We start from the raw sequence: 12,699 nt of genomic DNA on the forward strand, positions 1-12,699 counted from the left end.
AAGGTAAAAAATATTTAATACATTTTAACTTTTGTTTTTTAACTTTTTATGCTTTAACCATTATGGAGAAATACATTTGTAATTTCTTTTTTGTTCCCCTAAATACATTAATTTATGATAGAAACAGTACATGTAGAATACTAGAAACAGTTCACATAGAATATTAGAAAATAGCTTTCTGACATTTGATTTGTCACTTAAGTAATGTTTGTACCACAGCTATAGATATGCTGACCATCGAGGCCCTAATTAAGACCCTACTGTTTTGACTCCTCCATGTTAACTACTCTGTATCTTTGCTCTGTCAGCCAGCAGTACTGTTAGCAAATCATACGAAAACTGATTGGCAGTTCTTAGCAATACATAGTCCTGGAATACCTGAGTGTAATTGCTCATAACTTTACTATGGGTTATACATTTCCATGGGTTTCTTATGAAAATACAGTTATCAAATAGATATACGTGTTACCAGTAGAAATAATGAATACAAAATAAATATAACACTGGCCAAAATGACACATGATAAAATATATTCACAAAATTCAACTTGGTAGAAATAACCACAGAGAAAACTCTCAGTGACTTAAGCAATAATTGCTGTAATTTGATAGTCAGTAAAACAGATCAATGAAACCAATCTTTATATAAAATTTTACCAAAGATAACTGGTATGGAAAAAATTAGAAATGTTTTTATAATGTACAAGAAAGCTTTTTATGAGGGCTGTAAGAAAAGGCAATGTCCTTCTTTAATATTATAGTAGGAGCTATGGAGAAGGCTGGAGCAAAGCAAAACTGATTTTTCTCATTGCTCTTTATTCTTAATAAAAAACATTCTTTTGTTTTCCTAGTTTTCTTTTCCACCTTTGGACTTTAATGGAAAGACAGGGTAAAGGACAGATGTAGGAAGAAGTCCCATTGCAAGGAAAAAGTACTCTAACTTCTACCTCTATAGAAAGCAGAAATAATCTACCTTTTTTTATTGTTGATGTTGGTCCTCAAAATTTTTTAGTCTTTCAAATATTTGTTTTGGACAGATGAATTAGACAAGTAGAGCTTTTTATTTTTTCCATTCTATCTTTAACCTGCTGTATTTCAGATATCCTCAGAATCAGCACTATCAAGTTTCTTGCTCTCCTGAAAAAGAGAGCTCCTTTCTCTTACTTTTGTTTACAGTCTCTGTGAAATTAAGAGTTTTTTTCAATGGCTTCCCAGCCTGGTACTTTTATGGTTAGTTCTTTAATTGAGGTTTTATGGTTATGAGTTCCAAGACCTGACATCTATAATCAAAAAATCCATCTTAATTGATGAGCTAAATAGCATTTTGTTTCTCTCTTGCGTTTTTATATATGGTATGGTTTGCAGCTTGCTTTCACGTACGTTTTTTTCATTTGTGCCTCACCACAATCTGTTGAGGTTTGGATTTTTATTGTCATTTCATGAATGAGAAAAGAGATTTGGAGGTTTTCAATGCCTTGTTCAAAGCAGTCCAGACAGGAGAAATAGTCTAATAATGCAAATTGCATTTGATTCTGAAGAATCTAGGACAATAGAAATATTTAACATTTTTCTTAAACTTCAGAATTGTTGGTGTGATTTCATATACCTTATGCCACTTGATTCTTACAATTCCTTATACAAATAATCAAAATGGATAGTAGTCTCATTTTCAAATAAGTGAATGAAACAGAGATTAAATGATATCCCAAACTGTTCTTCTCATGTTTATTATCTCAGCGTTAGAATCAGAATCCTTCCAGTCACCATGTTTGACGTTTGGGAGTCCTTCTCATTCTCCCTGTGCCTCACTCCCCTCCATTCCCTGACTGAATCCTAACCCCTCTGTTGTTTTGAATTTCTTCCTTTCTCTTCATTTTCATTGCCATATTTCAAGACTTTTAATATTTCTTACTTAAACTATTGTAGTAATATCTTTGTTTCTAGTCCCTCTTCGTTTTGTCCTGTGTACTGGTAACAGAATAATTGTTAAAATCAAGCTAATTATGTTACTCTGCTACCTAAAAGCTTTCAGTAACTTCCCGTTATAGATATAAGATAAAGTCCATGACCTTTTAGGACCCTCTTCATTCTGATCCAATTGCCCATTTCTCAGACAGGCCACTCCCTTTCTTAGCTTCTGTAACTCACTCAGTTTCTCTTTTATCCCCCTGTTGAGTTTTAGCTCTTAGCTTATTGGCTCACAGTGAACTCTCAATAAGTGGTTAATGAATTAATATATGATCCAGGGCCACACAACTAATTAATGTCAAGTTGAGAGTCTAAATCTCTTTACTCAAGTCAGATAATTTTTTTTAAAGCTCCATCATTCAGCCTGTTATCAGAATTACATACAGAAACTAGAAACTGCTAGAAAGGTAATTGCAGAAAATAACTTCTAAAATAGGTAGCCTAGTTTAGTTCATGTCAATACTCTTAAAATTTCAATGTATTAAATTATATAGTTTGAAAAATGTGTGTAATTCAATTTATAAACCTAAAATTCCAAAGGCTTTTAGGAAATACACAATATTTATATTCTACAAAATTTGGGGAAGATTTAACATCTTTGTAGTAGAAACTTACTTACTCTATATAGAGGAAGAAATATTTGTCTTTGCAATCAAAAAGATTTATTTCTTTAGCCAGCATCAGCTTTCTGATTCATAATGCTAAAGGTGTATCTTGCCTTAAGAAAATTAAGTATGTAAAACATAAATTGTGAGATATTTTCTCTATAATATATAATATAATATGGTCGTCTCTTAAATAATATGTTTTTGTCGTGTATATTGCAAATGATTTCAGTTTTATGACTAAAACAAAGTTTTCATTGTTATAACCACTGTTGTGTAAGTCAAGGTGCGTGTGTGTTTTTTAGCCCTTACATCCAGTTTTTACATATTCGATTTTAAACTATTTAGCAAAGGGTATTCTTTGCTGTGGTTTTGCATCTTACCTACTCTTCCCCCCTAAAACTATTAATCTTTGGTAATTCCCCTAGTTTTTTAGGCTTTTTTTCCCCTGTTCACCTTTGACAATTCTGAAAAGTTATGATAGATAGATAGTTCCCAGTTTGTTTTTTACATAGTTATGTGTAGAAACAGTTGTATCTTAATGATTGCATTTAAGATGCTTAATACATGCTTCCCTACAGTTCTCTTAAGAATTATTTTAAATAATGGTATTTTAATTTACTGCTCCAGTAAACATTTCTCAAACATTTAAAAAATTACCTTCTGATACAGTGGTCCCCAACCTTTTTGGCACCAGGGCCCGGTGCTCCTATGAGAATCTAATGCCTGATGATCTGAGGTGGAGCTGAGGCGGTGATGCTAGCTCTGGGGAGCAGCTGCAAATACAGACGAAGCTTTGCTCGCTTGCCCACCGCTCACCTTCTACTGTGCAGCCCAGTTTCTAACTGGGCACGGACCAGTACCGGTCCGCAGCCTGGGGATTGGGGACCCCTGTTCTGATACGTGGAATTTCAACTGTTAATTGCCTTGTTGTTTTGTTACTCGGCACCATTTATAAAGAGGTAAACTGTTTGGGGCTAATATTGAACAAAGGCAGTTAATATCTTTTACATTTTTATCTAACATTTCTGAAGTACTTTTATATTGTTTTGATGAAAACCTTTCGATCTGTTTGGCATCACAGACACCTTTGAGAATCTGATGAAAGCTATATGTCCATTCCCCAGAAAAACATGTGGACACATTTACCTACTTCACCCAAGGGGTAGACACTGCTGTTAAGTGTGTGGTGTATTTCCTTTTGTTGTTGTTGTGTGTGTGTGTGTGTGTGTGTATATATACACACATACATTCATACACATAATTTGGGTCATTTACATGTTGTTTTGCAGTTTTTCCCACCTGGGTGTCTATGACATGTTTTTTCTCTGCCATTACATCTCAATTTATCTTATTAATTTTAATGCCTACAAGATGCTCCATTAGTAGTACTACAATGGACATCTTTATACATGCTTTTTTTGTGCAGGTATATAAGTATTTTTCTAGAATAGAGATTTAGAAGTGTCATTATTAGGTCACAGGATGTACTCAGTTTTAAAATTTTGATAGATACTGCCAAAATGCCCTACATTTTACCTACCCTCAGTAGTATGTGAGTACTTGTTTTCCTATATCATCACATACAGGTAAAATTACATTTTATTTATAGCAACAAAAGTTCTCTAACAAGATTTTTAAAAATTCTTTTAAAAGTGTTTTGGTGTTGGATATTTATTTTCGACAGTGGTCACACATTTAAAGTAACTATGTAAGGTCAGCAGTATAAACGTAGCCTGTGAGTATTATGGTCACAGGTTCATTTTGTTTTACCTGTAGATTAAATGGAGAGATTTTACACAGAACCTGCTATTTGAACGTTAGAGTAGGTAGTACTGAGCCCAGATTCCCACATTTTCAGTGTGTTAAATTCAGGTCACAGCTGTGCCCTTTATCTGGGAATATGTACTTCCCAGATGGTGCCAGCAGGCCTCCTTCACTGATTACTCTCCTGCTCCTGTAAGCATTTGAATTTGTTAATCTCACAGCCTAAATGAAAAGAACATTTAATGTACAGCATTGATCCTTAAACTGAAGTTGTTGTATACCATTGTTGATAAAGAAGAGGAGGAGAGGAAAAAACACATTAGACCAAGACATTAAGTAACTTTTAAAAACACTACCAGATAATATCATGGTTGGTTTTTATTAAGTAGGATTCTGCTTATCTGAATATTGCTTTGTTAAAAACTACGATCTCATTTATTCTAAATGTTTTTAGCTATAAAATCCAATGACTTAGATTATTTCAAGATTTGCCTTTTGGTAAAAATAATAGACTCATATTTGATACATTTATGTTTAACTTTTGCAAAGAAATGATCATTTAGAACTGTCTGTCATGAGATAATTTACTTTGGTTTCTGTTCACACTAGCTCACCATGCCTTCTCCTATGCCTGAGTACCTGAATGTGCACTACATTGGGGAGTCTGCCTCCAGACTGCTGTTCTTATCAATGCACTGGGCACTTTCGATTCCTTCCTTCCAGGCTTTAGGGTAAGTGTTTTGAAGTCCTCATATATAAATGTGATTTTGTAGCACAAATGTTCATTGAGCAAGAACTTATATTTTAGGAGGATCTGCATTAAAGGAAAAAAACGGTATAACATTATAACTTTAATTTTTGTCATTTATATTACAAATCATAGCAGCTAGTTGTTTCTGTGTATTATTTTTATGTGGTAAAGTAGCCATGTTTCATAAATTGACTAAGATAACAATTTGAGTGGATTATATGTGGTGGAGCTGGTAAATCATGGCCAGCATTTTGTAGGCCGTCTTTGAGTGACTTAAAGATAGGAAGGATGTAAGGATGTCCTAAGGTGGCTTTTTTCCCTCCCACCACCACAGTTTCAGTGCTCATCTCAGGCATTTTAATAAGGAGCTGAAACTTGCAAACAGTGAATATATTTTAAAATAGAGATAATTGTTTTCTAATCATGTGACTGAAAAAAAGAGCAAGGAAAAAAATGTAAACCTTTAGTACCACTGTGATAATTTAGAAGATTGATCCTTCCGTTGAATAGCACATCTGTATTCTGTTCCAAAGTCATCGGCTGTTAATGGAAATGGTCTACGGCTGTTAATGGAAATGGTCTACTGTAAGAAACACAAGCTTTACTTAAAAGTTTGCCAAAGTTATTTAGATTGCTGTAAAGTAACTGGTACGAAGAAGCAAAGAGACCATGGAAAAAGTTAAGCCCATAATTAGAAAAGTATTAATCTAGTTATAGGACCCTGTTCACCAAAATGATTTCGTAAACGGTTTACTTTCATAGCCTGTACAAATAGGGATAATAACTGCCCACTTTATCCTTAGAGAATATTTTGAATATAACAAACGTATCTGAATCATGGCTTTAAAAGGCATATATAGAACTCCACTATAATTTGGTTTATTAATCAGTGTCGAATATACCATGCATTAAATAATGTGTTTAAGTAATACAATTACATGAACTAAAAGCCTGATTTATAATGGATTACCTTTAAAATGATTGTTAGCCCTTTCAAAATAGCATTTAACTTTCAGAATTTCTCCAAATACAATGTTTTATTTAAAGAAATAATTAAAATACAATATAAATGTACACGTTAGCAGTTTATTTTAAAGCATTAACTATAATTCCTTAAGCTTATACTTGACATACTTATGCCTTGAAAAGTAACCTGGTGGTATTTTTTTTATAATAGGCTATCAATTATTATAGTAAAACAACAAAAAGAAGGATTGGGAGGTAATGATTTGAACTCCTGGGATTATTTGTAACACCACTGATCTTAAGTACTCCTGTTAAATTAAGTGTGCTATGGAAATAATGCAAATGTTGAAGAAACCAAAAATAAAGCCTGAGGTTTCTATTTATAATGTAGTATAATTTTATAGTGGCAGCCACATTTCTCTGTGATTGTATTGAAAATTGGTTTCAATGTGACAGCCACATGACTCTTTGCAATTAGAATTAACTATTGGTATAGTGTTCAAGGCCATTAACTGCTAGGTAAACTATTAACACTATCTAAATAATTTATAATTTGAATTAATCAGATGGTAAGAAAAACTATTCTAAATCCCCTAGAAACTGTCATTAGTTGCATTTTTATTTTTAGATATAATACTTGAAAACAAAGCTCCAATTTTATAGGGAAACAGATAATAGAGAAACAGATAAGCAACATTAATCATTTTCTAAAAGTCCAGTTTATTTTGATCACTTACTTTAATAATAGAAGGAAACAAAACTTAAAGAATCTTAAGAGATGGTTAATACTATTTGTATTTACAAGGCTTCTGTGTTTTATAAGGATATTGCTTTTCTGTTTAAGATTTGTAGTTTTAGTACTTCCAGTAATTAAGTTGTTTTCCAATTCTACCTGAATAATTGAGGTAGATGACTACACAGTAGTATAGATTAAATTGGGGGTGAGGGCACTTGGCACAGTTTGTCTGGAGTAAAGGGAGCAGTCTTCTCTACCTAGATTTTTAACTCTATTATCTCTACATAGATAATTAACTAACAGCTCCAAACTATCACCATTTTGCTACAGGAGACTTGATGTATGGAAGGAATACTTTTTAAAAACCTTCCATTAAACGTTAAGTCTCAAAGTCAAATCTTTTAAAGTCCCACTACCACAAAGCAATGTTTACTCTAACTGTGGGTTTCAGCTCCATTGCCATAGCACTATTTTTCTTTAAGGTCCAGACATAGCTTCATTTCAAACAGATGCTACCAGGTAAAGTATAATGCCTTGGGTTTATTTGTGTAGAAGCCAAGTGGTTAGATTATCTCCAGCTATAGATAACTTCAAGTCATATCCCTTTATCAAAATAAATATTATAAACAATGATCTGACCTCTAAGTTTGAGTACTACATACATATTTTAATGAACACTAACAATATAGCATAGTAAAGTACCTATACCTATTTGTAAAAGAAGTTGACATGTTTACCCTTATGCAGTTTATTGCTTTTATTAACACTTGCATAACTTTCCACATACTTGACTGATACTGTGTATTGATTTCATAGACTTTGAACACCTGGGTTTAGATTTTGGATTTATTTATCTACTAGCTATATCACTTAACTGAGCCTTCATTTCCATGTCTGTAAATTGAAATGCTTCTTTGCAGGCTATGCTGCTTAGGTGAGATGATGAATGTAAATTTAATCCAGTGCTGCTACAAAGTAGTAGTAGTTTTGCTTCATTCTCTTAGGAACCTTCTTTTTAAAGGGGACTTGCTGTTTTTCTTTCATGATGTATTTTTAAAAAACATTTGGACGGTGTAACTAGCTAAACTACAAGGATCTTTTTTGATGTTTGGATAAGAACGTAAATAGATATATTTCTATAATTGATCTCTACAGTTCTTTCACTTTTCCTATGGAAACAAAATAATCTGGTAGTTTATTCCTTAGTTGCCACTTTTTATCTTTATTCCTTAAGGAAAGGGTACTTGTACCAATTTTGGTGTTCCTCTTCCTCTGCAGTGATATTCCTTAACCTTTTCTCTGAGTCTCCCCCAGCAATGTCAGATTACTCTGGGTTTCTGTTTGTTTGTTTTTTTCAGTTGGCTCTGTTCCTTTTCTTGTCCTGTGTTCATTAGTTGATTACCTTGGTTAGTTGTTTCCTCTTTAAAACTTCAGAATCAGAGGTTAAGGTGAAAACTTTTCCACCATGTTTGCTTTTAACCTTTTCCTCATGCTTATAGAAATATAAAGTAAAACATCCCTCTCCTGAGGTAACTAACCCCACCAACCATTTATTGCCCTACAGATCTTTTCCATGCCCTATTTAAACAAATACACTCACACTTACACATCCTGTTCTTTGTCTTTCTTTTCACATTTATATGATGGACTTCTTCCTGTGTCAGCATATGTAAATTTACCTTGTTCTCCTTAACAGCTACCTAGTATTCCATTTGATGAATTAATTATAATTTACTTATCCCTTATTAGTAGGCATTTGAGTTGTTGCTAGTTTTCTTTGTTATTATACCCAGTGCTATACCGTAAGCATTGTAGCAATATATATTTGTCTACTTGTGTTAGTATTTCTATAAAATAGGTTCTTACAAGTAGAATTCTGAGTCTGAGGGTGTGCCTTCTAGTTTTTTGATAGGTACTACCAAGTCGTCCTCCAAAGAGTTGTGAGCCAGTTTACATTCCTGTCAGCAGTGTGTGAGCATGAATGCTTATTTTCGCACACCCTCAATTCTGAATTTTATCCATCTTTTCTGATAAATGAAAATAGTATCTTATCTTTCATTTTCATTGATTTTGAGATTGAAATTTTAATCACTTATATGGAGATTTAAAAATACTGATTTTCTTTTCATTTAAACTTACTTTCAAATAGATTTTAATAGTCAATTTTTTATGGTAAGTGATCATTCTCAGCTACTAAATGGAAAAGAGTGATCAACATGGAGTTCAAAAATCGCCTAAATAATTTCTAGTGAGAAAAATTACCTTCCATAACTCTTAAATTGGCAGTATTAGCTTATGTTTGAGTATATTCAATTCTCAAATAAAATTGAATGCCGTAAGGAAGGCTGTGATTCTCAACTTGATTAATGATTACTGTTAAACACGCTGATTATCCTAATTTTAAAGATTTAGTGAGAAAATGAAATACCTTTCATCAGAATGTACATATTTCCTATCAGGATGTTTTTACCAATTTAAATCTCCTTGAAGAAAGGAAATCTTAACTTTCTTTATCTTATTTATAATAAAGTATTATAATAAAGTATATAATAAAGTAGTAATCCATGTTGCTTGTGTTATTTCTCAAGTACTTAGAACAGTGCCTGGCTTATCACTTATGTCATGGCCTGTTCACGTAATTCTTACATTTGTGTCTCATAATAACTGAAATAGGTATAGGATTTATAGTGTCTCTTCATTTTGTACAGCTAAGTAGCCTGAGACTTGGGAAGTTTATTTTGCCTAATTTCAAATCGATAATAAGTGGATGATATGTTTTAAAACCCTGGTCCCTTAACTCCTATTCTAATACTTTTTCTACTCTCTCATGCTGCTGAGATTTCTTATTTAGAAATTCAGGAAAGGACTTTTGACTTTTTTTTGTTCTCTTTGTTACTCTTAGTAAAATTCTTAGTATCTCATTTACAGGGATACCGCTATCTCATCTGAAACATACCTAATTCATTTCTCCAGGGAAATTGGTTGCTTACCTACTATCGAATAATTCTAATTGCCCTTTTAAAAAAAGTATTCGCCTACATTTAAAGCAAAGGAAAACTCGGGAAAGGTTTTTTAAATGTATGCTTTTGCTTTTAACTTTTTTAAAACAATCTTTATGCTGTTTCCATGAAATGTAGAACTACAGCCCCAACTTCTGTATTTTGAAACCGTTCTTATGAACTGGCTGATTAACTAAAGAGCTAGCTAATATTTAAATTTCTAAGCCTTCCTCATTAATTGCTATCATGTGTACAAAATACAGAATTGATTAAATCCATGCCTAGTTGGTCTCTTTAGAGTAATTGTACTTCACTAGTATTTCATTTTTAAATATATGAATCAGATGTAAACTTTATAAAATATATTTTAATATCTGATTTGTATGTGTGTGTATTTTTTAATAGGCAAGAAAACAGCATATCATTGGTGAAAGCTTATTGGAATGAACTTTTTACTCTTGGTCTTGCCCAGTGCTGGCAAGTAATGAATGTGGCAACTATATTAGCAACATTTGTCAATTGTCTTCACAGTAGCCTTCAACAAGGTAAAAAGCACTGTTTTTATTTCCTTTTCTGGGATATAAGAGGTGATGTCAGTTTTATAAAGAGTTAACTATTAAAGTTAGATATCTGATGATAATGTCTTAGATATCAACATCCTTTTCACTTTAGATAATTTTTACATTTTGATAATTCATTGATCACCCAAAAATATTTTTAAATGAGAACACAACAAAACTGAAACAATATTTAAGTATATATAAGTCTGGCCGACTATTTCTGACCAGGCTTTGTGAATTTTTGTTCTTTGGTATAGATGCCAAAGAACAAAAGATAATCCAGGGTACCAAAGAACAAAAGATAATCCAGGGTCATCTTATGTAGAATTGACCAAATATTTTAACATGTATTCTTCCAACCGATGTTTAAAGTACCTTTCTTCATTGTAATTCTTTGAATGCCAAGATAGGCTGATTTGTGGGGTCTGTTCATTGAGGTGTATTCTCATATTTTAAAAGTACTGAAGAGTCACAGAATAATCCTTAGTCTCTTTTTCCTTTTCTTGATGCCAGGGTAATTACAGCTCATTTATTTGAGGAGACAGGCAGTCACTGATTTAAAAATGTTTAACTTCAGAATGGCATAAGACTAACCAAGAAGGTGCCCCATCCTCAAATAGAAACTCCCTTTTGAGTTCAGGAATAATTTATAAATTAGGAATTATGTTTTATTTCCTTACTATATTCCATTTCCCATTGTTTTTATATGATTTTTAAATTATCTACGGCTTCCTCCTATTTAAGGGCAGAGAAATCATCTTAAAATCTCAACAATTGATCTACTAGAAAGCAGCACTAAATCTCCATTTTATTTGTGGACTCTTTGATTCATTTCTCATAAATTTGTAATGTACTATACAGTTTGCCTTCATTAAAGCAGTAGTTGACTAATCAGATACGTTTTAAACATATCCCTCCACAATAAATTCAATTATTTGTCATAAAAGCTTATTTTACCCAATTTTTCTTTGGTCTTGGCAGTGTTTTTTTGCTAAATATTTTTATGTTAGTAGTGCTGGTAATTTAAAAATCTAGATGATTCTGCTCATTTTTAAAAATCAGTATAAACTTAAAACTGTTAAAATTTGAATCTTTTGTACTTTGATTGACTAGTTTGTCTTTACAGGTTGTCTTCTCAAAGGTATATCTTGAAAGGAGGCACTTAGTTTCATTTATACTTGCAGAGATACTGAATTTCACATATATATAGATTTTATATTTAAAGCTAGAAATTAGTGAGATGGAAAATTGTTGGATAAAAATAGTCATACATTTTAGCTGAAAACTAGAAGCTTTTATTAGCTTGTTTGTTTGTTTTTAATTGAAGATAAAATGTCAACAGAAAGAAGAAAATTATTGATGGAGCATATCTTCAAACTACAGGAGTTTTGTAATAGCATGGTTAAACTCTGCATTGATGGATATGAATATGCCTACCTGAAGGCAATAGTACTCTTCAGTCCAGGTATGTAAATACTGACTTCTTACTTAACATACAGCTTTTGAGGGTGTGGAGAAATCGGAACCCTCATACATTGCTGGTGGAATATAAGATGGTGCAGTTAAAATGAAAGCAACCCAAGTGTTCATCAACAAATGAATGAATAAACAAAATGTAATATATGCATCCAATGGAATATCATTCTGCCATAAAAAGAAATTCTGATACATACTACAACATGGATGAACATTGAAAATGGTATGCTAAGTGAAAGAAGCCAGTCACAAAAGACCCCATATGATTCCATTTATATTGAATGTCTAGTATAGGCAAGTCTTACAGACAAAGTAGATTGATAAGTGGTTGCCAGAGACTGAGGAGAGGGGAGGATAGAGAGTGACTGATAATGGGTGCACAGTTCTTTTGGGGTGACAGAATGTTCTAGAATTTTAGATCGTGGTGATGATTGACAACTTTGAATATACCAAAACCACTGAATTGTATAAATTGGTGAATTTTATGAATGTTAAGACATTTATCAAGGTATGAAAAGGAACTTTGAAGAAATCAGTGAAGTGACATCGTAGAGCTTTAGTTCTGTTGCTAAACAGAACTAAACACATCGACATTTGAAAAGGAACTTTGAAGAAATCAGTGAAGTGACATCGTAGAGCTTTAGTTCTGTTGCTAAACAGAACTAAACACATCGACATTTGAATTCTTAGGCATCATTGAAAGGCAGAATGAGAGATGAGTATTGTGTTAATGAGGTAAACGTCCAAACATCTTATTAGAGTTACCAACAAATAGAGAAATGGGTCTCTTATTTTCCTGCCAGTTTCTAGGTTGCACATGTAGTAAGTGCTAGTGAGCTCAGTGATCAGTTTCTGAATAAGAAAAATTAACT

General features: G+C 32.6%; 1 protein-coding gene across 6 annotated transcripts in view; it reads left to right on the forward strand.

The window, feature by feature from the left end:
- The window catches only part of NR2C1 (nuclear receptor subfamily 2 group C member 1), a 40,435-nt gene that overhangs the window by 23,225 nt on the left and 4,511 nt on the right, over positions 1 to 12,699 (forward strand). For 5 of the 6 annotated variants that reach the window (XM_039874103.1, XM_039874100.1, XM_039874105.1 and 2 more), the window contains exons 10-12: positions 4,949 to 5,070; positions 10,197 to 10,336; positions 11,679 to 11,816. In XM_039874103.1, the coding sequence (XP_039730037.1) occupies positions 4,949 to 5,070; positions 10,197 to 10,336; positions 11,679 to 11,816 (400 nt within the window). The remainder of the gene's footprint in view (positions 1 to 4,948; positions 5,071 to 10,196; positions 10,337 to 11,678; positions 11,817 to 12,699) is intronic. The other variant, XM_039874104.1, reaches the window with a different exon arrangement.

Source organism: Pteropus medius, unplaced genomic scaffold, assembly GCF_902729225.1.
Source record: "Pteropus medius unplaced genomic scaffold, Ma_sr-lr_union100, whole genome shotgun sequence".
Lineage (NCBI taxonomy): Eukaryota > Metazoa > Chordata > Mammalia > Chiroptera > Pteropodidae > Pteropus > Pteropus medius.